Source organism: Oryctolagus cuniculus, chromosome 7 (genome assembly GCF_051225735.1).
Source record: "Oryctolagus cuniculus isolate XC-2025 breed Fujian yellow rabbit chromosome 7, ASM5122573v1, whole genome shotgun sequence".
NCBI lineage: Eukaryota > Metazoa > Chordata > Mammalia > Lagomorpha > Leporidae > Oryctolagus > Oryctolagus cuniculus.
Genome location: NC_142873.1, coordinates 131,150,927 through 131,176,187, shown reverse-complemented (window position 1 = coordinate 131,176,187; position 25,261 = coordinate 131,150,927). Strand labels below are relative to the sequence as shown.

General features: G+C 47.3%; 1 protein-coding gene across 1 annotated transcript; it reads left to right on the top strand.

Moving 5' to 3' along the window:
* Positions 1–283: 283 nt before the first annotated feature.
* Positions 284–17,148, top strand: YBX1 (Y-box binding protein 1; the record flags this gene model as incomplete). Its single annotated transcript, NM_001082785.1, is given in 8 exon segments — positions 284–552; positions 1,198–1,261; positions 9,606–9,639; positions 12,150–12,239; positions 12,583–12,885; positions 13,149–13,231; positions 15,797–16,062; positions 16,787–17,148. Coding segments are annotated over 7 exon segments (975 nt in total). The 5' UTR covers positions 284–386.
* Between the last annotated feature and the right edge of the window lie 8,113 nt (positions 17,149–25,261).

Genomic DNA, 25,261 nt, shown 5'->3' with positions numbered 1-25,261 from the left:
TCTATGGTTCTTGTGGTAACTACTCTAATTCTAGTTCCGGTCTCTATGGCGGCGGAGGCAGGAACGGTTGTAGGTCGGCCGAATTAGCCGCCGACGGGCCAATGAGAATGGAGGAGTGATAACGTGTTAGCCAATAGAAGCCAGGAATTGGGGTCAGGTGGTGAGATTGACAGCACTGCGGACCAGTGAACAATGCCGGGGGCGGGTGGATCGCAAGGCTTATCCCGCCTGTCCCGCCATTCTCGCTAGTTCGATCGGTAGCGGGAGCGGAGAGCGGACCCCAGAGAGCCCTGAGCAGCCCCACCGCCGCCGCCGGCCTAGTTACCATCACACCCCGGGAGGAGCCGCAGCTGCCGCAGCCGGCCCCAGTCACCATCACCGCAACTATGAGCAGCGAGGCCGAGACCCAGCAGCCGCCCGCCGCCCCCCCCGCCGCCCCCGCCCTCAGCGCCGCCGAAACCAAGCCCGGCACCACGGGCAGCGGCGCAGGGAGCGGTGGCCCGGGCGGCCTCACATCGGCGGCGCCCGCCGGCGGGGACAAGAAGGTCATCGGTGAGGGCTGGACGCGGACGGGGGTGGGGCCGTGGGGAAGCCTGGCCGCGGAACCGTTAGCCGGAGCGGGGCGAGCCGGCGGGCGCGCGCGGCCCGCGGGACGGGTCCGCGGCGCGCGGCCGCCCCTCCCCCCGGCCCCCACTCGGCCCTCGCGGGCTGCGGCGCGCGCACGCCGCCCCCGCGCCCCCTGTGGACCCCGCGCGGCCCCGCGCCCCTCCCCCTGCGGCCGCGCGCCCGCCGGCCGCGTGTGCGGCGGGGTCCCCCCCGGTGCGCCCGCCCGCCGGCCGGCCTCGTGCGCTGCGCCCGCACGCCGTTGTTCCCGGCTCCCACCCAGCTCCCTTCCGCGTGTGCCCGGAGGGCGCGGCGCCGCCTACGCAGGCCGGAGTGGGCCGGGACGGCTTCCCCTTCCCTCACGTGCTCCGCGCCCGCGGCCTGCGCACACACCCATCTTGGGCCTGCCCCGGGGGCGGCCCGCGCCTTCGCGCTCACCCACGTGTGCGGCTGAGGCGGCCGCGCTCGCGGGGAGAAAGGGCTGTCAGGTGGCCGCGGCCGGATGCCGAAGCCGGGCTGCTTGAAGGAGGAAAAGGAAGGAAAAACGGACAGTGTGGTGATCGCGGCTTGTTTTGCTTTTGTTTTGTTTTCCAGCAACGAAGGTTTTGGGAACAGTAAAATGGTTCAATGTAAGGAACGGATATGGTTTCATCAACAGGTGAGATGCCCGCCCTGCAGCCTCCTCCCCACCCCGGCGCGCGGGCCCTGCGGGGCTCGGCGGCTGGCGCGCCGGCACGTTTCGTGATCGAGTTCCTGGGTGACTGCGGGGACGCGTGGGTCTGGAGATTGCCTTTGTTCCGCAGCTAAGTGGTGGTCGGGCTAGCCGCGGAGGCTTGGTTCCGGTGCGGTTAGAAGGGCAGGCGGAGTGGCAGCCGTGCGTGCGGCTCGGCGGTGGCAGGCTGGCGGGCAGAGAGGGCCAGGACTTGCTCGTCCTTGGCAGCCTTTGACTTTGCTGCGATGAGTATTCGGGAGTGGGAGCCAGCGGTACACAGCCTGCCTGTTAGCTTCGGAGTGACAGGATGCGGTGTGTCCAGTGTAAAAGGTTTTGTCACGTCGTAGGGTGATACTGCCTTTGTTTAGCGTTCCATGCCTTTGCCTTACGCTTTGCTCATAGAGTGAATAGCTGAAAGAGAACGGGCCTTTTCCTTCCTCAGTTTTGACTTCTGCTTCCTTGTCCCAGAATTAGACTGATGGAGCCCATTTTCGTTGAAGCCCTGGCAGTAGCTTATTAGAGTGGCCCCAGGCCCTGGGACGTTAACAGTGTTCTCTGCATTGAGAGGGGAAAGCTGGAACTGCGTCTCCAGGGTTTGCACGTAGAGCCGTTGTAGCAGTAGTGGTGGGAACGTGCAGTTGACTGTACTCCGTGGGCTCCCTTGTGAGCCGGGCATCATGTTCAAGATGGCTGCCAAGGCGAGTAGTGCAGTTCCAGGGGTGCAGAGCACCGCGAATGCCAATCGCAGTGTTGGCCTTACAGGTACACCTGGCGCCGTGTCAGCATGTTCTCCCTCACATCCTTAGAGGGTGCTAAACAGCCAGGCGTTTGAACGACTGCTTGAGTGTAAGAGGAAGAGAAAATGTTTGAAATGGACACCAAATGAGAAAAATCGAGCTTTTAAGAGACAGACATAATTGATGGGAAATTGTTCGTTAATCCACCCCAGAGTATAGTGGAAACACACAAAATAGGAGATTATAGGCATTTGATGGTCTGTCTGCTCTCTACATTGCAGTTGGGGGAAAACAATTTTGTTTCTCCCAAAATCTGCCAAAGCCAGATTTTCTGTCAGTGTTTTTGATAATGGGTTACTCATGAAGGAACAGAATGCTTTGTGCTTCCATATGATTGATTGCTTTAACTGACATCTGAATTAGTGTTTTAGTTGATATTTTCATCTTACTTTTGGTTTCTCATTACTGGCCCAACCCAACCAATAGTTTCCAGATTTCAGTGTGCTTACCTTGGGAGGGTGTAAAAATGCAAATTCGGAATTCATTCTTTCTAACTTGGGATTCGTTAGGTCTGCATACATTTTTAACAAAATTGCCAATGATAATGGTCTATGGGTGTATCTTCAGAATCATTGCTTTTAACCTTTGATCCAACGTAGTAAGATCTGGGTACATTGGAGGGGTCTATAATTGGCAGTCTTCTCAGTGGACAGATTGTAGTTTTTGTATGTATTTTATGGTGTAGTTTTGTGTGTGTCAAACATGTGTCAGTTGCATTTTTTGTAAAGTGGACATAGGTTATGAACAGTTTTTATGCAAGTTAAGAGTGTACTATGTAGTTTACATTTTATTAGTATCCCTTGAGATGCCATTCATTGACTGTCTTGGCTTTGTGTTAATTCAGTTGATCATCCTTGAGGGCAAGTTAAACGCAAGCTGGCTTTTGATGTTCCTTTGTATCCCAACCTCAGCTATTTTTGCCAAATCTCTGGTAAAACTTCCCTTTTTGTTCCTATACTCGTTAGAATTCTGGGACTTTTGTTTAATAAGTACTGTAAAATCTGACTCCAATTAAATATAGGGGAGGCTTGCCTTAATTAAGGAAGACATTCTTAACTACAGTTTGGAAGTTAGCAGTTGGTTTTATATGTGGTTCATGTAGTAAAATACCAAGACTGGATTGAAGGCACTTGGCTTTCGTGTACTGTTCCTGTATGTATTCTAGGTTAGGGTATGTCTACAATTAAACTGCAGGGCATTTCAAATTTTCTGCCTTTAAAGACATTTCCATTGTAAGTTTCTTTTCAGCCTAAGCTTTTGCTCGTGATGAATTAACAGCTTAGGGTATTTTTCATTAAAGGGTTTTCCTCTGATTTCATTTCATGAAAGGTGTTAAAATAAGGAGAATACAGCTCTTAAAATAGCAAAAGTTGTAGCTTTATTTTATTAGTGTATTCTGGGAACTTTAGACATTGGTGTAGTTTGTTGTCTGCAAAAAGTAATTAACCATGTGACTCCTCCATGCTACTGCCCCATTGTATTAGCTGTTGAGGATTGAACCACACTCAACCAAACTTGTAAGATTGCCATGAGTAAGTGATTTGTTTTCCCATGGGACATGCATCTTTCACAGTGAGCAAAATTTGGAGTGTTTTCTGTTATCCAGAGTAATTAAAATACTTCATCCTGAAGCTTTGAGGTGAGCAAGAAATTTGAAGCAAAGAGAATCAAATAGAGGTCACAAACTGATGACCTGCTGGCTAAATTTACTCTGGCTATTTTTGTTTGGACAGTAGCTGTCTTTTAAAAAAATTAAGGAGGCGGGTGTTTGGCCTAGCCTTTAGGATATCCCTGTTCCACATAGGAGTCCCTGGGCTCAGTTCCTGGTTCCAGCTTCCTGCTAATGCAGGCCTTGATGGCAGCTGTGATGGCTCAAGTAAAGACCTTAAACCACCTAAAATATTTAATGCTCTTGCAGAAAAAGTTTGTACACCTGTGGGAAGATGATTGCCAAAAGTCTCCAGGACTGCTGAAGTCAGGCAGAGCGTGGCCTCAGGCTTTACTTTGTAAGCCATGTGAGTGCACCATAATGTGACTAACTGCTGGGCCTCTAGGGAAGGCGGTAAAGACTTCTACAGAACTGGGAACCTGAGGAGAGATCTTTACACTGGTTACATCTGCCACTGTATTTTTGCTATTTATTTACTTAAGAGGCAGGATAGTCTGTCCTGGTTTGCTCTCCAAATGCCCACAGCAATCAAGACTGGGCCAGGCAGAAGAAGCCAGGGCCTGGCAACTCAAATCTGTGGGTAGTAGGCACCTAATACTTGAGCCATCACCTGCTGCTTCCCAGGAAGCTGAATCAGAAACAAAGGTATTGCCAGATGCCAGTATCCCAAGTGGCTTAACTGCTGTGCAAACTTCACCCCTAGCCACTGATCTTTAAATGGCTGAAGTCATCCATGTTCACAAGGTCACAGAAATACTGCCAAGTAGTGGTCCCTCCTGTCTTCCCACCCCCAAAAGTAAGATCTTGTGATCTTACAAATCTCTTACAATAGTGTATTAACTTTCATTTTCCTAGTGGTGGAACTGCAGTTTGTGTTTCCTACCCTACAGTCTCAGCCCGTAGGCGTCCATAGTCCAGCCCAAGGTGGAAGGTAGAAGGTAGATTGAGTGCGAAGATAGAAAACAAATTTGGGAATGTGTATCTGGATGCTTTAGGTGGTGGAGTCCTGGAATTTGTTTTATAACAGGAGCATAATTTATGCAGTTAGGTGAATTAAGATGTTAATAGCAGCTTGGTTAATAGCTGATTGTCTACAGCAAGGTAATAAAGATCCGTATTTGTTTCGGATAAACTTAATTGTAGTTGGTTCCCTTAAGGCAATATTGGCAAAAACTTAAAATGTGTACAGCTAGAATAGTGTGTGTCTTAGGAATGGGAGGGTTGGTGAAGGTGCTAGCCAGCACTTGGTGGGGGAGAGGGAGGGAGGAAGGGGGCCATGAAAAGCAAACTAATGCAGAGCATTAGTCAAGCTGTAATTGCTGTTTTGAGTTGCTAGAAGGTTGCTTTGAGTGGGTTAGGTTTTTGGGCTACTTCCCTGTCCCTTTTTAATTTAATTATTTATTTGAAAGGCAGGATCTCGCCCCTCCCTCAGGGGAAGAGAGGCTAGGCTGGTCTGGGCCAAGCTGAAGCCATGAACTCAACTCCATGTCTCCCCTCCCAATGTCTTCATTTGCTGAAAGCTGAAATAAGGAGTAGGGCTGGGTCTTGAACCCAGTGACCCCTGACTGTTAAGACACTTGTCAATCTGGATAGGTTTAGAGGAGTGATGGTAATTATGTTTTAATCAAAAGGAAGGCTAAAAGTTAGTGACTAGTAGGCAACCCAATACGTAATTGAAAAGCTTGACATGGCCTGCCATAACCCTACAGTATGTGGGTGCTAATGGTAGAAGAAGGATGTAGATCAGGGGTCGTCACCCACCCACAGCCTGTTCTTGTATGACTGGTGAGCTGAGAATGGTCTTTACATTTTTAAAGACTTTGGGGGTGAGGTGTGTGAGAAAAACAAGACACTGTGTGGTCCAAAAAAAGCCTTAAATATTTACCATTTGCTCTCACAGAACCCTGTTACATGTAATAATTCTGTAATCTACCTCTAAAGATAAGATGTCAGATTTCAGAACGGGCCTTTTTGAGCTGGCAGCATAGTAAAGAGCAGGGCCCGTGGAGCTGAAGACCAGTACTACACCTTAAGTTTCTGGGTAGTTAACAAGTTGCACCCTGACTTTTAGGCTGCCTTAGTGTCAACAAGATAAATGAGTACTTTTATCTGGCATGACATTGTTAGCCTGTAGTGATACTACTTTTTATTGCTAACCATATACTTCTGTTTTTGAAGATTTATTTAACTTTATTTGAAAGGCAGAGTTAAAGAGAAAGATGTTCCTATCCACTGGTTTCACTCTCCTTGCCAGTAAAGGCTAGTGCTGGACCATGCTGAAGCGAAGAGCTACAAACTCCATCTGGGTCTCCCACGTGGGTGGCAGGTGTTCCAATACTTGGGCTATCTGCTGGTTTCCTAGATTATATTAGCAGGAAGCTGGATCAGAAGTGGAGCAGCCAGGACTCAGAGGTAGCACTCAGGGAGCATCTTCCTCTGCCCACCATGTACTATTCTTTCAGACTGTCCTTACTAGATCAGTAGTGTCAGTAAATTTCCTAATGCTCTTTTGTTGCAGTACATAATCCTTTTGGTGTATGAATACTTGTTTGCCTCTACATTAGAAGACATAACTAGTGAACGCCACCCTAAATAGGGTTTGATAAAGAAAGTTGTATTAGCCACTTAGATCCAAGTGTAGAATTATCATTAGTAATGAAAACTTCTCAGCAGGAGTTGGGATTTTAATGAATTCAAAGCACATTAAAACAGTCTAAGCATCACTCAGAATACCAGATTTTTTAAAAGGGTTTTATTTGAAAGAGTTACACAGAGGAAGAGACAGATCTGTCCAAATTGCCACAATGGCCAAGGCTGGCCCATGCTGAAGCCAGGAGTTAGGAGCCTCTTCTGGATGCCCCAAGTGGGTGCAAGGGCCCAAGCACTTGGGCCATCTTCTGCTGTGTTCCCCAGGCACATGAGCAAGAAGCTAGATCAGAAGTGGAGCAATCTGATCTCCAGCCGGCACCCATAGGGGATGCTGGCATCATAGATGGAGACCTCGCCTGCTGTGCCACAGTGCTGGCCTCAGAATACCAGATCTTGAGAGGCAGTTAGAGAAAGGTCTTCCATCCGCTGGTTAACACCCCCCACCCCCAGTGGCTGCAATGGCCAGAGCTGAGTCAGTCCAAAGCCAGCCCAGGAACTTCTGGGTCGCATGGGGGTACAGGGGCCCAAGCACTTAGGCCATCTTCCACTGCTTTCCCAAGCCATGAGCAGAGAGCTGGATCAAAAGAGTAGCCGCAACTCGAACCAGCAGCCATCCACAGGCAGAGGCTTAGCCTACTATGCCACAGTGCCTGTCCCAATTCTTAGGTCTTAATAGTCATCATTTCTTTTGAAAGATTAATTTTTAGTCACTCATGATTATCTTTTGCAATTTTTTACTTGAATTATCTTGTTCCTATAAATTAAAATGTTCTTATGTACTGGTAATCCAAGGTACAACTTTCAGGTCTGAAATTAAGTTAATCTTTTGTGAATTGTTTTCGTGTATACATTGCTTCACAGATGAGCAAGAAACTGTCAAATCAGTAAGCTGGTCGGTCTAGTTCACTGTAACCTTTGTTCCCTTTGTCATTAAATACTAGAGTTACTATTGGAGCCTCTTCTGACCTCCTGACAGTGAAGAGGGTGGGGCAGGTCACCAAACACCTGGAAAATTGTTTCTCCTCCAGTGTGGTTCTTGTTCTGATATCATCACCTAATCCCACCCTCCAAGCTAAAGAACCCAGATCATTTTTTTTTAACTTCCTCATTTCTAACGTTCAGTTAGCCAGAGTTTTCCCCAGTTTGCCTCGGGGAAAGATATCTCAGTTACCTCTTATCTATGGTTGCATGGATTCTGGAGTGGCTTTTAAAACAAAGTGGGTTCCTTATACATAAACTTTCCTTAGATTGCCTCTAGATTTTCATCCAATAATATTAGGTCATGTTCTTATTTGGAGTGTGAGGGGTTAACATGTATTTATCCATTTATAAATAAATAAAACATACAGAGTCCCCATTATCGGTTCATTCCCCTAAATGCTTACAACAGCCAGGTCTAACTAAGCCAAGGAGCCAGGAACCCAAGGTCTCACACACAGATAGCAGGGTCCCACCTACTTGAACCATCATTGCCACCTCCCAGGATACACATTAGAAAGCTGGGTGAGGAGCTGGAGCTGGTATTTGAACCCAGCCACTTAAACAGTCTGACCCTTTATCTACCTAGTACAGTGCTTGGCACGTGAGTGGTGGGAATGATACTGGCTGTGGTCATGTTTGTACTTATTTAGCTTTGTTGTTTCTCTGCCTTCAGAAATTTCTGGTTCACAGATTAGAATTGGGCTCAAAGTATAAAGATTTGACAGCCCTTTATTTCCTACAAACATGGTCCTCCCATCACCACCAACACCCTGAACCAGAGTTTATTGCAACTGAGAGAACAACAGTGTGACCCATCTAAGTTGCCCAAAGTCCAAGATTTACATTGGGTTCACCCTGAGTTCTTCCTGTGGGGCAGGCTTCTGAGGACATTATGACAACCTCCAAGAAGTTTAGGAGTTAGAAATGTTGGGAGAGGAATGATGAGGGTGAAGGGGAAAAAGTGTTGCTGCTTTTCCTGTCAGTAACCATGCTTCAGAGGTAAGGGTGGGGTGTGCTGGAACATTGTTAATGTTTAATAGGATAAGGAGTGGTAGAGCATATGTTGCTAGTCACTTCTGCCCACTTAGTTAAGGCTCAGTAGGTCACACTTTGATTTTTTTTGACAGGCAGAGGCAGAGTGGACAGTGAGAGAGACAGAGAGAAAGGTCTTCCTTTTGCCGTTGGTTCACTCTCCAATGGCTGACGCACCTTGCTGATCCGATGGCAGGAGCCAGGTACTTATCCTGGTCTCCCATGGGGTGCAGGGCCCAAGCACTTGGGCCATCCTCCACTGCATTCCCAGGCCATAGCAGAGAGCTGGCCTGAAAGAGGGGCAACCGGGACAGAATCCGGTGCCCTGACCAGGACTAGAGCCTGGTGTGCCGGTGCCGCAAGGCGGAGGATTAGCTTAGTGAGCCGTGGTGTCGGCCACACTTTGATTTTTTTAAGAATTTATTTATTTACCAGTTGCCCCTCTTCCAGGCCAGCTCTCTGCTGTGGCCCGGGAGTGCAGTGCAGGATGGCCCAAGTACTTGGGCCCTGTACCCCATGGGAGACCAGGAGAAGCACCTGGCTCCTGCCATCGGATCAGCGTGGTGCGCCGGCCACAGCGGCCATTGGAGGGTGAACCAACGGCAAAAGGAAGACCTTTGTCTCTCTCACTGTCCTCTCTGCCTGTCCAAAAAAAAAAAAAAAAAGTATTTATTTATTTAAAAGAGTTACACGGAGAAGGAGAGGCAGAGAGAGAAGTCCTCCATCTGGTTCACTCCCCAGTTGGCTGCAATGCCCAAAGCTACACCAATCCAAAGCCAGAAGTCTCTTCTGGGTCTCTGACACAGGTTCAGGGGCCCAAGAACTTGGGCCATCTTCCACTGCTTTCTCAGGCCATAGCAGAGAGCTGGATCAGAAGTGGAGCCCATATGGGATGCTGGCACTGCAGGCAGCAGCTTTACCCACTACCGCACAGTGCTGGCTCCATACTTAGTTTTCTTAGGCTTTTTGATTATCCTTATGGGCAGTGAGATTACAGTTTACATTACCATGTCTTTAAAGCAGAGCTGGCTTACTTGACTTTGCTTTTCAGATTTCCTGGTTGCTGATTGGCAACCAGAAAGTCTCTGGGGGCAAAAAGGGGAGGGGAATATACCAATGTATTCCATTTTTCTAATTTGTTCAATTTGGTTCTGTCTTGCAGGAATGACACCAAGGAAGATGTATTTGTACACCAGGTGAGTGCTTGTATAGATATTTGTACTTCTGGCTCAAGGTTTGTGAGAAGAAAAGGTTGGATGTCTTATTGAATTAGTGTTCCTTGCAAAAGGTTAAGTCGAACCATCACATGGTTTTAATTCCTACAGGAAGGGTGTGTGCTGGTTAAATATCTACCTTGTAATGGAGTCTACTTAATTAGATGCTTCAAATTGGTATTTTGTTAATAGCTGTAGCTTTTTCAAATGCTGCATCTGCTGAACCTCATTGCACTAAATTTCCATACCTAATTTCAGATGAACATAGTCTCCATGAATCTTGAGCTAATGTTGCTATTAATACCTAGAACGACGGCAGGATGCTTTCAGGTGTTGTTAGGTCTGCCTTTTTGGTAAGGACAGATCACAGTTCACAGAATAGGACAGATGCAGTAAAGTCGTGAAATGGGCACCAGAGCACCAGCCTAGTAACAGGGGTCCTTCTGTTCGTTCTGGAGTGTTTGGAATGGGTAGTGCTTATTTGCCTCTGCCCTCTGCCCCTTTTTAATCTTTGCAGGTTTGATTGGTTTGGAAAATCTATTTTAGGAGTCCTCACTAGTTTAAGATGAAGTGAAAGGCAGTGTTTGGCACAATTGATGATTGTACGTTAAGTAATTTTTAGATTGGCTTCCAGCATTTTCAGAAGAGAAAATTATAACTGCTACATGCTAAACTTTCTCCTCAAGTATAATTTGAGAAAATGTTTTGGAAATGCTTGGACATTAAGGAATTAAGATGACTGCCAAAGGAAGCCACTGCCGAGTGAATACTAATATCTCAAATTTTAATATGTCATAGGCTCCATTAGAGTTACGCTCACAGGTGTGGAATGGGTAGGAAAAGCACATTTGTGTATGTATACTTCTGTGATGCAATTTTTTTTTCACTAAGACTTGAAATGTCACCTTGTACTAAATTTAAGAAATTTTTAACCACTTTTTAAGTACTGTAATCTAGAAGTCAAAAGAACCTAAAGTCCTACTCGCACCTTGATTGAGGCAGATACCGAGCTTGGTTGGCAATATGCTTCATGAGGAGGACTGCTGTAGCTTGGTGCTTGGAGCATTTACTGACAAGGGGGGAACCGGATCATTTGTAATATAGCCAAAACCCTACCCAGTCGCAGGATCACGTGTAAATACGGAAAGACTTAATTTCTATATGTGAGTAAATACAGACTTGCTCAGAATATTTTAAAATAAATGGCCTATAAGATTGGTGTTTTTTGAGTAAAGACAACTCTTCTACGTGTCGGTTAACTTCCCTTCTGTATGTTCAGAAGAATATGCAGCCTTAGGAACACAGTGAACTTGTCAGGCTTGCTGCCTGTAGACAGCACTCCAGTGGTGGGGGTGGGGGCTAAAGATGCTGACTGAAGGTCGGGGATTTCAGTTATCCACACTTCTGCTATCTCCCGTGACTGCAGGTAATTGACTGCAGGCTATTGCTGAAAGGTATGAAAACTTACATGACAGTTTAGATGACAGGTGAGATCAAATTATTTGAACTCATCCAGTTGTACTGACCCACAAGGTGTCACCAATATGCTTTCCTCTTTATTTTGGAAGTGGTTGCAACACGTAGTTATTTCTTGGGACTTTGGCTGGCTTTGGTCTTCGTTGTGTATGAAGGAGACTGCAGTTCTGGGCAACACAGTTTAATTGCCCTCAGATTTGTCGGTTGTCCTGCCTCCTCTGAAACAGAAATGCATGAGTGCTCCTGTAATGGATACCACTGTGATGTAGGAAGGAGCTGGGATTTGGAGTCCTAAGACCTGGATTTAGAGAAGTCCTCACTCTGCCACTTGCACCTGTAAAAAGTATAACCTACAATGGTGAGGTGTTAATTCTTCCCTCTGACTTTACCCCAAGAGTCTGGAGAAGTAGAAGTAATACATCACTAAGGTTATTGTGTTCTGGGGAGGTAATAGCCAACAGTCCCATGCAGTCATAATAAAGAATGGCATAGTTAACACATGTGAATTGCATTTCCACTGACAGGTTGGAAGGGATTTTGGTTGACATTTGTAATTGAGTTTGATGTCGAAACACAGGGACAAAGTTGGTTTGGTCAACTTTGAAGCATGTAAAGCCAAACTCGCCTGTCATCTAAACTGGTCCTGTGTGGGGCTAGCTTTTACTATTAAGTGCAGTCTTTGGGGGATAGATGGATATCCTGATTTTGCTCAGAGTTGCATATAATGCTTTTGCAAAAAAGCATTTTTAAAAATATTGTTGTCTTGTGTTAAATTGTTTTTGTTTTGCAAAAAAGTGGTAAAATGCTGGGGTCTTGTATAATTGGAGTATTTTGGTTGAGGCTGGGGGTAGCATTGATCCCCACTTTGCTAATCTCACTGATGGTTTCATCTTATTTAAAGCAAATGTAAGATAAGTGTATATCCAAGCTAAAGTAATATTGACTCTGGTACATTTTAAATGAAAAAGCGCATTATTCTCCCCTGTTAATCTATTTTTGGAATGTGATATTACTAGACTGCCATAAAGAAGAATAACCCCAGGAAGTACCTTCGCAGTGTAGGAGATGGAGAGACTGTGGAGTTTGATGTTGTTGAAGGAGAAAAGGTGAGGATGCTTTTTGTGTAAAGGTTTGACTTTGGTCGGTATGGAAATAATTTGGAGATGTCATCCATTAGGATGGTGGCTTTAATGTGGATGGTTGCGTTCAGGTGACCACATGAACACAGGTGCATCAAGCCTAATGTGCTGGCTACAGTTAGAGGGCAATCTCTTCAGAACAGTGAGGAGCTGATGTGTAGTCGTTCATATGCACCCCTGGCCACACATATCCCCGCCCCTCCCTCCCTTTTCCCCTTTTATTTGCTTTTTTTATTTTTCTTTTTTGCTTGATTTTGAAATTTGTTGAAGTGTTCTGATTTCCTTTGTCACTGTATAATGGCTTTTGTAGGGTGCGGAGGCAGCAAATGTTACAGGTCCTGGTGGAGTTCCAGTGCAAGGCAGTAAATATGCAGCAGACCGTAACCATTATAGACGCTACCCACGTCGTAGGGGTCCTCCACGCAATTACCAGCAGAATTACCAGAATAGTGAGAGTGGGGAAAAGAATGAGGGATCGGAGAGCGCTCCCGAAGGCCAGGCCCAACAACGCCGGCCCTACCGCAGGCGAAGGTTCCCACCTTACTACATGCGGAGACCCTATGGGCGTCGACCACAGTATTCCAACCCTCCTGTGCAGGGAGAAGTGATGGAAGTAAGTGTCACCAAAAACCAGCAGCAGCATGATGTACTGACTTGTGATCAGACTTTGTGTTACTCATTTCCTGGAGTTATCATCCTACTTGTTAACTAATCAATGGAAAGCACTTGATTGCTGATAACAAGGGGATTAATATAAAGTATGGTCATAATTACTAATGATTTTGGGTTGTTGGGGGTATTTTTGTTTTAAATATGGTTGATATTTTACCCTTAATGTTACCGATCCAGTAGGCTTGATTTCCTCTGTCTCCTCAGGGTGCTGACAACCAGGGTGCAGGAGAACAAGGTAGACCAGTGAGACAGAATATGTATCGGGGTTATAGACCACGATTCCGCAGGTATGGTCCACATTAACCAATTTTACTTTTAAAAAACCATCAAGCATGTGTTAGGGTCATGCTTTTCCCGCAGTCCTTTTGTGTCCTTTGTTAACACCTAACATTTTCTTTCATCAGATGCCTAAGAGGTGAACTTGAAGTCAGTTATCTTTGAGAATGTGTTCTTTGCATCTTTGATGGCACTTGGTAAAAACAGCTTGTGTAGATGAGGTCTACTTTTTTTTTTTTTTTTAATTTTAATGAGGGCATGGAATTTCAAGTTTTTCTGTCCTTGAACAGGTAAGAAAATAGTTTAAGCCACATTCTATGAAGCCTGCTTCCTTGGTAGGGAGAAAAGGTAAAGGTTCTCTTGTTAAAGCATTAGGAGTGTCTGAAGAAGTAGACCAGTAATTCTGAAGTCAGGGTTATACTTTTATTATTTTTGTTTTGTCACTCTTAAGAATATACATTTTGGTGGTGATTGTGTCAGTTTAAGCCACTGCTTGGGAATGCTGGCGTTGTATGATGCTGTAGCACTAGCTCTGTCTTGGGACTGTTCCAGTCTGGCTTCCTGCTGATGTAGCTGCACCTGGGAAGGCAGCATAGGGCAGCCCAAGTACATTACCGCTGCTACCCATGGGGGAAACCAGCATGGAACTTCTGACTTTTTCTGGCTTAGCACTGGTTGTTGCACTCATTGGGGAGTGAACTAGCAGATGGAAGATTTTTCTATCTCTGGTTGCCCTACCTCTCAAGAGATTTTAAACCAGAGTATCTGGGTCCAAGGGTATTAGTGGAAATACTAATACTTCTAGAAGTCTTAGCTAGGTTGAGTCAGAAGGAGAGAGGATATTTGGGAAGTTAGGGGCAAAGATTTGAAGTTAGTCACGGTGGAGAAATAGATAAGAGAAATTTTAAGTAGAGTAGTGAGCACAAATTTTAAATGTGTGTACCCAGCATGGTTGTATTTCTCTAGTCAATTGAGGAGCAGGCTCAGATTGGGCAGAAATGGTAAGAGATAATTGGAGAGTCAGATGTTTGAAATTGAGAAATCCAGTTTGGAAACAAACCCCAGATGAGAGATCAGTCTGAAGGTAGCAACTGCCTCTGAGGCTCTAGCAGCAGAGGGTAGTGAATGGAGCTGTCTGTAGGATTGAAAGGCTCATGTTGCAGGAGCTGGGAGGGTCTGAGCAATAGTGATGGTGAGTTAGAGCAGCCACCACTTGGGCTGCAGAGGAGTGAAGTCAGTACTGTCTTGCTAAAGACTGACCTAAGGGAAAGGGATTTGGGGATGGGGCATGAGTTGGGATTGGTAAATAATGGTTTTGGGGAATGTGAAGGTAAGAAATGAAATACATAGAAGCGCATGTGAGGTCTCACTGTGACCTGTAGATCTAGAAGGCCTGATGCTGATGTTGGTTATTCTGAGGCTTTCTGGGGAGCTGTGAGTGCAGGTGGAAGGAAGGACAAGAGTATGTGCAGCATTTTCATGACATTGCTCATTTCCAGGAAAAAGAAGTCTTAGTGTCTTCCTTGATTTTTTGAAAAGTCCTGATACCTTTAATCTCAGTGCATTGAAGATAATACATTGCTGGAATACACTGCTTGAACTTTATTTTTCAGATAGTGTGTAGCCCAGTGGCTCTTAATCTTTCTGTCTGTAGATTTCTTTATTCTGGACATTACATACGGGTGGAGTCATCCAGTGTTGGCTTTTTATGTCTGACATCTTTGAATTAACACATTTATTTTCAAGATTTTTCAGCACATTTATATTTATCAGTGCTTGGTTCCTTTTTATGTCCAGAATATATTCCATGATGTACCTAACCATATTTTTGTATTCCTCAGTTGATCAATATTTGGGTTGTTCCTACCTTTTAGCTTTAGTGAATATTAATAGGTGGTTTGCATAATGTACATGTAATGTTTTGTAAATAATCTCAGCTATGGGCCTTGCTAACTCTGCTTAGCAAGGAACTGTCACTGTTTTCTATGGTAGCTGTACAATTTTACATTTATATTACTACCAGGAAGTATGAGAGTTCTTGTTTTCCCACACCTCACCATAACTAGCTTATTTGCTGTCGTTTTGTGTGTGCATGGCACACTGGGTGTAATTGGTATCTGTGCTTTAAACTTGGATTTCCCTAATGACAAATGACTGTATAATTTTGTATGGTTTCCTTGATTTTGATTTCCTTCCTTTTGCAAGTACTCTCTGAGGTTAATAGCACTTGTTCACAAAACTGCTTATTGAAATACTTTAAAACAACCATCAGAATGGATGATGATGTTGTTAGCTATTTCGTGATTTTCTGGTATGCTGCGGTCAAATATTTGCCAGTCCATAAAAACCTTCTACTCTGTATTTCCATCTCCTTGTGCACATTCATCACACTCGGTCTGTGAGATGTGAATTGTCTTGTGCTTGGTTTTTGCTAAGTTGCCTGAATGAATCCTGCTTGATAAAAGGAGAGCGGCCAGACAGCCATTTAGTTGAGTGAACCACGTGTTTTGTGCATGGGTGAGTTGCAGGAAGGAAGCTGCTTCTGCCATTCTTCAGTTGTATGATGTTCATTGCAGAGGTCCTCCTCGCCAAAGACAGCCTAGAGAGGACGGCAATGAAGAAGACAAGGAAAACCAAGGAGATGAGACCCAGGGTCAGCAGCCACCTCAGCGTCGGTACCGCCGCAACTTCAACTACCGACGCAGACGCCCAGATAACCCTAAACCACAAGATGGCAAAGAGACAAAAGCAGCCGATCCACCAGCTGAGAATTCGTCCGCTCCCGAGGCTGAGCAGGGCGGGGCTGAGTAAATGCCGGCTTAACATCTCTACCATCATCCGGGTAAGCACACCCAGACGGTCTTGGTCTTGGTCTTGGCCCAGTAGTCAGGAGTGGTATCCATTGCGTTTTAACAGGTGGCTGGGGGTAGGGGGGATCCTGTGTTCATGGGGTAAGGGAAGCCAAGTCTCCCACCTTAATTAATCTAGGCATGTTATATGTTAAAGCCATATTTGGTCCCTCAACCAGTTTCAGTTCTGTTTGAATACTAGAGATGTAAAGCTGAGGAGAGTCTGGCTAATCTTAACTTTGAAATAGTTACAATCACATTGGTAACTACTAGAGCAAGGAAGCTAGATGTTTATTTAGGATAAGTGTTAACCCTGATAACATCATGTAAGAATTTGTAGTTTTTAATTATTTACTTATCCTTGCCTGGAATAAAGGTGAGAACATAACTTCTAGAATGGCCTCTGGCAGATCAGACAATGATGCAGTGGGTCCTGGTAATGCAGTTACTGGTGCACTTGTTTCTTACCCTTACATTCCAAAATCAGGGGGTTCCTTCCCATTTCCAGTTTTCTACTTGACACTGGGGAGTGTGCAGTCATCTCAGTCTGGGGTTAGTGGTGCTTTGTCCCCATCCACTCCTGAGTGAAATCGCTGTCTTAGGTTAAGCCAGTTTGAGGTTTGTTGGTATCTTGGGATGGTGTTGTGATCTGGAGCATTCATTCGGTGTACTGAACTTGGCCGTGAACTATGCGTGATAGCTGTTTTTTCTTTCCAGTTTAGTCATCCAACAAGAAGAAATGAATATGAAATTCCAGCAATAAGAAATGAACAAAAGATTGGAGCTGAAGACCTTAAGTGCTTGCTTTTTGCCCGTTGACCAGATTACTAGAACTATCTGCATTATCTATGCAGCATGGGGTTTTTATTATTTTTACCTAAAGATGTCTCTTTTTGGTAACGACAAACGTGTTTTTTAAAAAAGCCTGGTTTTTCTCAATACACCTTTAAAGGTTTTTAAATTGTTTCATATCTGGTCAAGTTGAGATTTTTAAGAACTTCATTTTTAATTTGTAATAAAAGTTTACAACTTGATTTTTTCAAAAAAGTCAACAAACTGCAAGCACCTGCTAATAAAGGTCTTAAATAATTGTCTGGTGTGCTTCTGTCTGGGGTGGAGCTCGTCAGCTCTTAGTTCTTCGACAGGATCCGTAGGTGAACCACCTGCAGGCAGATGGCGCTCAGTGGTGATTCCCTCCAGGAAGTGGACCTTCGCTGAGTGACAGACACGGGGTTCATGCTTGAAGTTGCGAAGTCCACACTCTGGTAGCCTGTCCCTTTCCCCTTGATGGATTCACTCATCAGTGGGAGAGCTTCATAGCAACTTTGCCCCCGTGGAGACTGACTCAGCTGTAACCCTTCTCCACTTAGTTCTGTCACCTGGAGAAAATCCTGGTGCACTGTCTACACTCTGGACATCGTCACCTGAGTTGTAGCATGCCTGCCACAACATGGAGCCTCGTGTGCTGGCAGCTGGCACAGTGTATAGGGAAATGGCTCGGAATTTGTAAATCTATGGCCCTGATCTGGCTGTTCTTTAATGACTGTGTTAGATGCTCTGTGGCCTGCTTTGTGGAACAATCAAGATAACATAGTTGAAAGTGACTGCTATTGGGAATCACTCTAGGTCATCCCAGCCATTGTCTGGGACCAGAGGAGTCAAAATGGACAGAAGCTAGAGCAGCGGCATCTGAGTCCAGGTGCTGGTGGTGGTCTCTGAATAGACTCAGGGTTCGCAGAGCAGATCACGTTGCGTCTTGGGGACTGACTGGTCAGTGCAACAGGGAAATGAGTGACTTGGCTGCTGTTGGATCTCTTTGGTCTTAAAGAGTGAGAGCAGTTCTTGGCAGGAGGGCCTGAGAAGATACTCAAAAACCAAGCCTACCTGGTGTGACTGTTCAGAGGAATGTGTTGGTACTGGCCCGTTCTTTGCTGGCTGGTGGTGAGAATGTATCCAGCATTGGTAAGGGTAAAATGGAACAAGCACAGAATGCCCATGTGTAGGACATTCATTAGGGTGTATGGCATGGAAGCAGGAAAGCCTGCAGTGTCCTCACATACCCACTGTAATGCTGAAGAGCGAGCAAGGAGGACAATGTCTTGTGCCAGTGTAGAAACAAGACTGCAAACACCTTAGACGCAAGTCTCATGTGCTGTTGTCCTGCACTTAGGAGTACTTTGGCTGACAAAATTTATTTTTTAGTAAGTTTTTTTTTTTTCATCCATTGATTCACACATATATGCAGACCCCAGATGGTCACAACAGCCAGCTCTGAGTCAGGCCGGAGCCAGGAGCTTCATCTAGGTCTCACAGGTGGCAGGGGCCCAAATACTTGAGCCACTCTCTACTGTTTTCCCAGGTGCATCAGCAGGGAGCTGGCCCACAAAGTGTAGCAGCCAGGACACAAACCAGCAGCCATATGGGATGCTGGTGTCACAGTCAGTTGGCTTCACCCGCTGCGCCAAGGTGCCTGGGCCCTTGGTGAAGAATTTCTATAAGGAATTCAGAGTTTGTAAATCTAAGGCAGCCCAGGTACAGATCTAAATTGATCTCCCAACATAGGCCAGCCTGAGGCTTTGGTGTGGTCTGTGCATGAGTTAGGAGGCTGTACTCGGTGGCAGCTGGTGGTTTCCACTGGCAGCCCCTCAGCCTTGATGCTTGACCTTCAGAGTGGTCCCCTGTGTGACAGTGGTGGACCACCCATATTCCTTCATGGGAACTGGAGCACCGGGGACCATGGACAGTGGGTGCTAAGGAATTAGGTGTCCATTGGGCTATACCTTTCAGATGGGGGCAGCACAGTGAGGATTTCTGTCATGGTTTCTATGATTATATGCTAGAGGATCTGTTAAGAGTAAGTTTGGAAAGGAAAGAAAGTGTATAATACTGCCACACAGAAAACCAAAGAGGGGCCAGCGCTGTGGTGTAGCAGGTAAAGCCACGACCTGTAGTGCTGACATCCCAATGCGTCTGGGATGCCACAGATGATGGCCCAAATACCTGGGTTCCTGCCACTTACATGGGAGACCTGGATGGAGTCCTAGGCACCTGGCTTTGGCCTGGCTCTGCCCTGTGCACTGTGGGATGTTGGTGATTGAACCCGTAGGCAGGAGCTCTGTAACTGCCTTTCAAATAAAACTTTTAAAGAAAAAAATTCAATATGACGTTTCATACATTGAGCCTGCGAATTTCAGTTAAAGAACCTTGGGTAATCTTGAAAGGCTTGGAGGAGTTTTGAAAGGATGTTGGAATTTTAGAGAAAACCAACAGTTTTGGAGACTAAGACAACTTACCTGGAAAGGACAGGTGGGTTGGATACAGCCAGGAGCTCACCAGGTGAATTCAGAGCAAGTGAAAAATGAAGGTGTAGTTGACAGTGACCGTCCAAGCCCACTACCAGACTAGATCCTGAATTGGCCAAAACTAGTAGATAAGTCGCGTGCACTCTCTTAAGATTTATTCATTTGAAATCCAGTTAGAGATCTTCCATCTGCTGGTTCACTCCTGAAGAGACTAAAAAGGCCAGGCCAAAGCCAGGAGCTTCTTCTGGGTCTCCCACATGGGTGCGGGGGCCCAGGGACTTGGGCCATCTTCCATTGCTTTCCCAGGCTGTAGAGAGTTGGATCAGAAGTGGAGCAGCGACCCCAGGTGTGCAGCATTCTCAAGTGGTTAGAATTGGTCTAGGATGAGTAAGTCCCAGCTTCGTTCCATGAAGGAGTACCAAGAGGGAGCCAGCTGGCTCTGACGTCCTGGGTTGCAGTGAGGTGTGGTACCCTTGACAGTGACCGAGTGTAGGTTATGGCCATGTAAAAGACTGGATGTGAAAGGAAAAGCAAGAAGTCTTGCTGTGTGAAGTCAGAAATGGACCATGAGCTTTAACTTCCATAATTTAGGTTCTGTGCCTCAAATCCCTACTCAGATGGTTAGTATTTCCACTTTGAAATTAAAATATAAACACTAGGTTTATTGTTAAAGGTGCATATGCACACGTGCACGAGGGAGGTGCTGTTTCACTAGAAAATATTAGACAAGATTGGCATAAATGGACCTCTATAGATAGAGAAGTAGAATTTTTTTTTTTTTAAGATTTATTTGGAAGAGTCACAGAGAGGTCTTCCATATGCTGGTTCACTCCCCAGATGGCTGCAACACCTGAGGCTGTGCCAATCTGAAGCCAGGGAGCCAGGAGCTTCTTCCAGGTCTCCCACATGAGTGCAGGGGCTCAAGGACTTGGGCCATCTTCTGCTGTTTCCCAGGCCATCGCAGAGAGCTGGAGTGGAAGAGGAGCAATCAGGACTAGAACCAGTGCCCATATGGGATGCTGACACTTCAGGCCAGGGCTTTTAACATGCTGCACCATAGCACCAGCCCCAGGAAGTAGAATTTAAGCTTGATTGGCCGGCGCCGCGGCTCAAAAGGCTAATCCTCCACCTTGCAGTGGCGGTACACCGGGTTCTAGTCCCAGTTGGGGCGCCGGATTCTGTCCCGGTTGCCCCTCTTCCAGGCCAGCTCTCTGCTGTGGTCTGGGAGTGCAGTGGAGGATGGCCCAAGTGCTTGGGTCCTGCACCTGCATGGGAGACCAGGAGAAGCACCTGGCTCCTGGCTTCGGATCAGCACGGTGCACCGGCCGCAACGGCCATTGGGGAGCGAACCAATGGAAAAAGGAAGACCTCTCTCTCAGCGCACCAGCCGCGGCGGCCATTGGAGGGTGAACCAACGGCAAAGGAAGACCTCTCTCTCTGTCTCTCTCTTACTGTCCACTCTGCCTTAAAAAAAAAAAAAAAAAAAGCTTGATATGCAGGCAGGTTTTACCCTCAGATGAATATATGCTTGTGTGACAGCAACTGCACTTCAGCCAACCACAGTAGCTGACCCCCACACTCCGGCTGAAGGCCCCCTGGTGATATACAAATAAATCAGATGCCAGACTGGTTATACAAGGAGCTCACTGTTGAGGGGATGGGTGCAGGAGGAAGCATTTGGGACCATTTTTGGTCTGGGGAGCTGCCTGATTTTAAAACCTTTCCTTGTTCAAATAAACTGTTGAAAAAGGTACGGACTGTGGAGTTGATGTCTTCTGTGTGGGTTGAAATTGCCACAAGTGAGGGCAGTAGTGGTGGATATGAAGAGGACGAAGCCAGAGACCCAAGAATGAATGCAGAATGACTGGGTGATGGAGTTGGAGGCTTTCGCTTCAAAGAACTGGAATTTTGGTTTACAAGTGGGGCTGGCATGTGGCAGGTTGAGCTGTTGCCTACGACGCCATCTCCCTATGTGAGCACAGGTTCAACAGCTGCCTACTCCATTCCAATCTGCCTCCCTGCTAATATGCCCAGGAGGACAGTGGAAGTTGATGGCCTAAGTACTTGGTCCCCTGCTACTCATGTGGGAGACCAGAGGGAGTTCCAGATTCCCATTGAGGCCAGTTAGGGAATGAACCAGGAGATGGGAGATTCGCTCATTCACTCACATTTGCTCTTTGGCTTTCAAATATCTATTTATTTTTCTTTAAAAAAGTAGTAGTGTGGAGGAGACAGCAGCCTGCTACCAGGCATCATGGAATTTGGCCTACGGGGTTGAGGAGCCACCACTGGAGAGCAGTAGTGTCCTACAGTGAGTCTGGCTACAGGTTGAGTACGAAAAATCCACAGGAACCTTCAGAGAAGGGGCTGGAGGTATTTTAGCACTTTTCAGACTCTGGGCAGCTTGCCTGCACTTTCTGTTCTGTTAGGCCGGGGAGCTGATGAATAGGGATTCTGGTTAGTTTTTGTAGTTTTTGTTGTTGTTGTTGTTGTTTAAGATTTACTCATTTGAGGGCCGGCGCTGTGGCTCAATAGGCTAATCCTCCACCTTGCGGCGCCGGCACACCGGGTTCTAGTCCCGGTTGGGGCGCCGGATTCTGTCCCGGTTGCCCCTCTTCCAGGCCAGCTCTCTGCTGTGGCCAGGGAGTGCAGTGGAGGATGGCCCAGGTGCTTGGGCCCTGCACCCCATGGGAGACCAGGAAAAGCACCTGGCTCCTGGCTCCTGCCAGGATCAGCGCGGTGCGCCGGCTGCAGCGGCGGCCATTGGAGGGTGAACCAACGGCAAAAGGAAGACCTTTCTCTCTGTCTCTCTCTCTCACTGTCCACTCTGCCTGTCAAAAAAAAAAAAAAAAAAAAAAAAAAAAAAAGATTTACTCATTTGAAAGAGTGACGTATCTCCCATCTGCTGGTTCACTCCTCAGATGGCTGCACTCTGGGTCTCTCACATGGTTGCAGGGGCCCAAGCACTTGGTCTGTCTTCTACTGCTTTCTCAGGCGCACTCACAGGGAGCTGGAACAGAAGTAGAGCAGCCAGAACTCAAACTGGTGGCCGGCTTCGCAGGCAAGTGGCTTAACTCTGTGCCGCAGTGCCAGTCCCCAGTTCAGACGTGGCAGAAGTCTAGAGAAGGCAGAACTGGCCCAGAGATAGAGCGTAAGGAAGCAGGGGCCAGATTACAAGTTTTCAGAGAGGCAGTCGGTGTATCTGGCAGAGCTGGGGAAGAGGGTGGGTCCGAGCGTGGTCCCCCCCACCCCACCCCGCGCTGACGCAGAGGGTGCTTGTTGCGAGTGCCCAAGGAGGTGGGAGCTGCGTGTTGCCATCAGTAAGAAGCTTGAGGTGCCCGTGGTGCACCCCTGGGCAGTGCAGGAAGGTGTGAGCTGAGGAAGCAGGTGTGGGCTGTTGGGAGCTGTGGCCATGGGTGAGGCCGCATCACTCCAGCAGCATTGTGGAGAGGCGAAGGGGAGACCCAGACTTTTGAAGTAAGGCCAAGGACATAAAAGTGATGGCTAGGAAAAATGAAGCCATAGGGGGCTAGGCCTCTGCCTGTGGCGCCGGCATCCCATACGGGCACTGGTTCAAGTCCTGGCTGCTTCTCTTCCCATCCAGCTCCCTGCTAATGTGCCTAGGGAAGCAGTAAAAAATGGCCCAAGTGCTTGGACTTCTGCACTCATGTAGGAGAGCTGGAAGAAGCTCCTGGCTTTGGATCAGCTCAGTTCCAACTATTGGAGCCACTTGGAGAGTGAACCAGCAGATGGAGGACCTTTCCCTCTGCCTCTCTGTAACTGTCTCTCAAATAAATCTTTTTTTTTTAAAAAAAGGCCAGTCTAGAAAGGGGACATCTTGTACTCCTGGGGTTGCCGCGTCTGTGGAGCTGAGTGACAGGGAGGCAGCAGTGGGAGCTCTGAGGAGTGTGGGGGGGGCCCAGGCTGCGGCAGGCCCAGGAGGAAGGCTGCCTCACTCCACACACGTCACTGACCACGTCACGTGGCCAGCCGTGAAAGGTACTCAGTCACACTTCCTCACTCCACATCCGATGAGCTTACAAATGCCGCCAGTTGTGGCTTTGAAACCTCCAGAGTCTGAGCACTTGTCACCACATGGGGCCACGCTGTCTCCTGGGCAGTCACGGTCGCCTCCTGAGGGGGCGCTCGGACCTCAGACCTGGGACAGGTGTCAGCCTCAGGACATGCTCAGACGCCTTCAGGGACCACCACCATTTTCTGTTTTTAAGACATATATATATTTTAAAGATTTTATTTATTTGTTTGAGAGGTAGAGTTACAGTGAGAGGGAGAGACAGAAAGATCTTCCATCCACTGGTTCACTCCCCAGATGCCCACAACGACTGAAGCTGAGCTGATCCGAAGCCAGGCACTTCTTCCCAGTCTCTCATGCGCCCAGGTGGGGCCCAAGCACCTGGGCCCAAGCACCTGGGCCATCTTCCACTGCCCTCCCAGGCCACAGCAGAGAGCTGGATCGGAAGTGGAGCAGCCAGGATCTAACCAGCATCCATAAGGGATGCTGGGGATTCAGGCAGCAGGTTACTGCTGCACCACAACGCCAGCCACATCTGGTGCCATTTTCTGACCTTCACCCACCCTGCCACGCCCCTGCCCTTGCAGGTTCCCAAGGCCGCTCCCTCGAAGGCTGTTAGGCTGGTTTTCCTGCTTCCTGAAAGAACATCCCCCAGATAGCTAAGGGACTTTCTACTTCGTTCTCCCAGGTCTTTGGCCAGGAAGACCTTGCCTGCCCACATTGCTTAAAATGGCAGCCCTTTCCCAAACTCCTTGCCTGCCTGATTTTTTTTTTTTTAATTTTCTATATTTTTATCTACTTGAAAGGCAGATCTTCCATCTGCTGACTCACTCCCCAGTACCTACTCCTCAGTACCTACGCTGAGAACTCAATCTAGGTCTCCCACATGGGTGACATAGTGGTTTAAGTTCCAGCTTGCGATGCCTGCCTCCCATAGGAGCATGGTTTTGTCCCGGCTGCTCCACTTCCGATCCAGCTGCCTGCTGATGTGCCTGGGAAAGCAGTGGAGGATGGCCCAAGTGCTTGGGATTCCAGGCTCCTGGCTTTAGTCTGACCCACCCCTAGCCATTGTGGCAATTTGGGGAGTGAACCAGAGGATAAAAGATCTCTCTCTCTCTGTAACTTTTTTTTTTTTAAAAGATTATTTATTTGAAAGTCAGAGTTACACAGAGAGAGAAGGAGAGGCAGAGAGAGAGGGGTCTTCCATCCGCTGGTTCACTCCCCAGTAAGCTGCAACACCTGGAGCTGTGCCAGTCTGAAGCCAGGAGCCAGGAGCTTCTTCCTGGTCTCCCACATGGGTGCAGGGCCCCAAGGGCGTAGGCCATTTTCTACTGTTTTCCCAGGCCACAACACAGAGCTGGATTGGAAGAGGAGCAGCCAGGACTTGAACTGGTGCCTATACGGGATGCTGGCACTGCAGGCAGTGGCTTTACCTGCTACACCACAGCGCCAGCCCCAACTTCGACTTTCAAGTAAATAAATAAATCTTAAAAAAAAAAATCAATAATGGAGGGGCCAATGCTGTGGTGTAGTGAGCTAAGCCTCTGCCTACAGTGCCAGCATCCCATATAGGTGCCAGTTCGAGTCCCAGCTGCTCCTCTTCTGATCCAGCTCTCTGCTTATGGCCTGGGAAAGCAGTGGAAGATGGTCCAAGTGCTTGGGCCCCTGCACCCGAGTGGGAGACCCGGAAGAACCTGCTGGCTCTTGGCTTCGGATCTGCTCAGCTCCAGCCACTGTGGTCATTTGAGGAATGAACCAGCGAGGGAAGACCTTTCTCTCTGTCTCTCCCTCTCACTGTAATTCTACCTCTCAAATAAATAAATCGAATTCTTAAAAAAGAAATCAAAAACAGAAGGG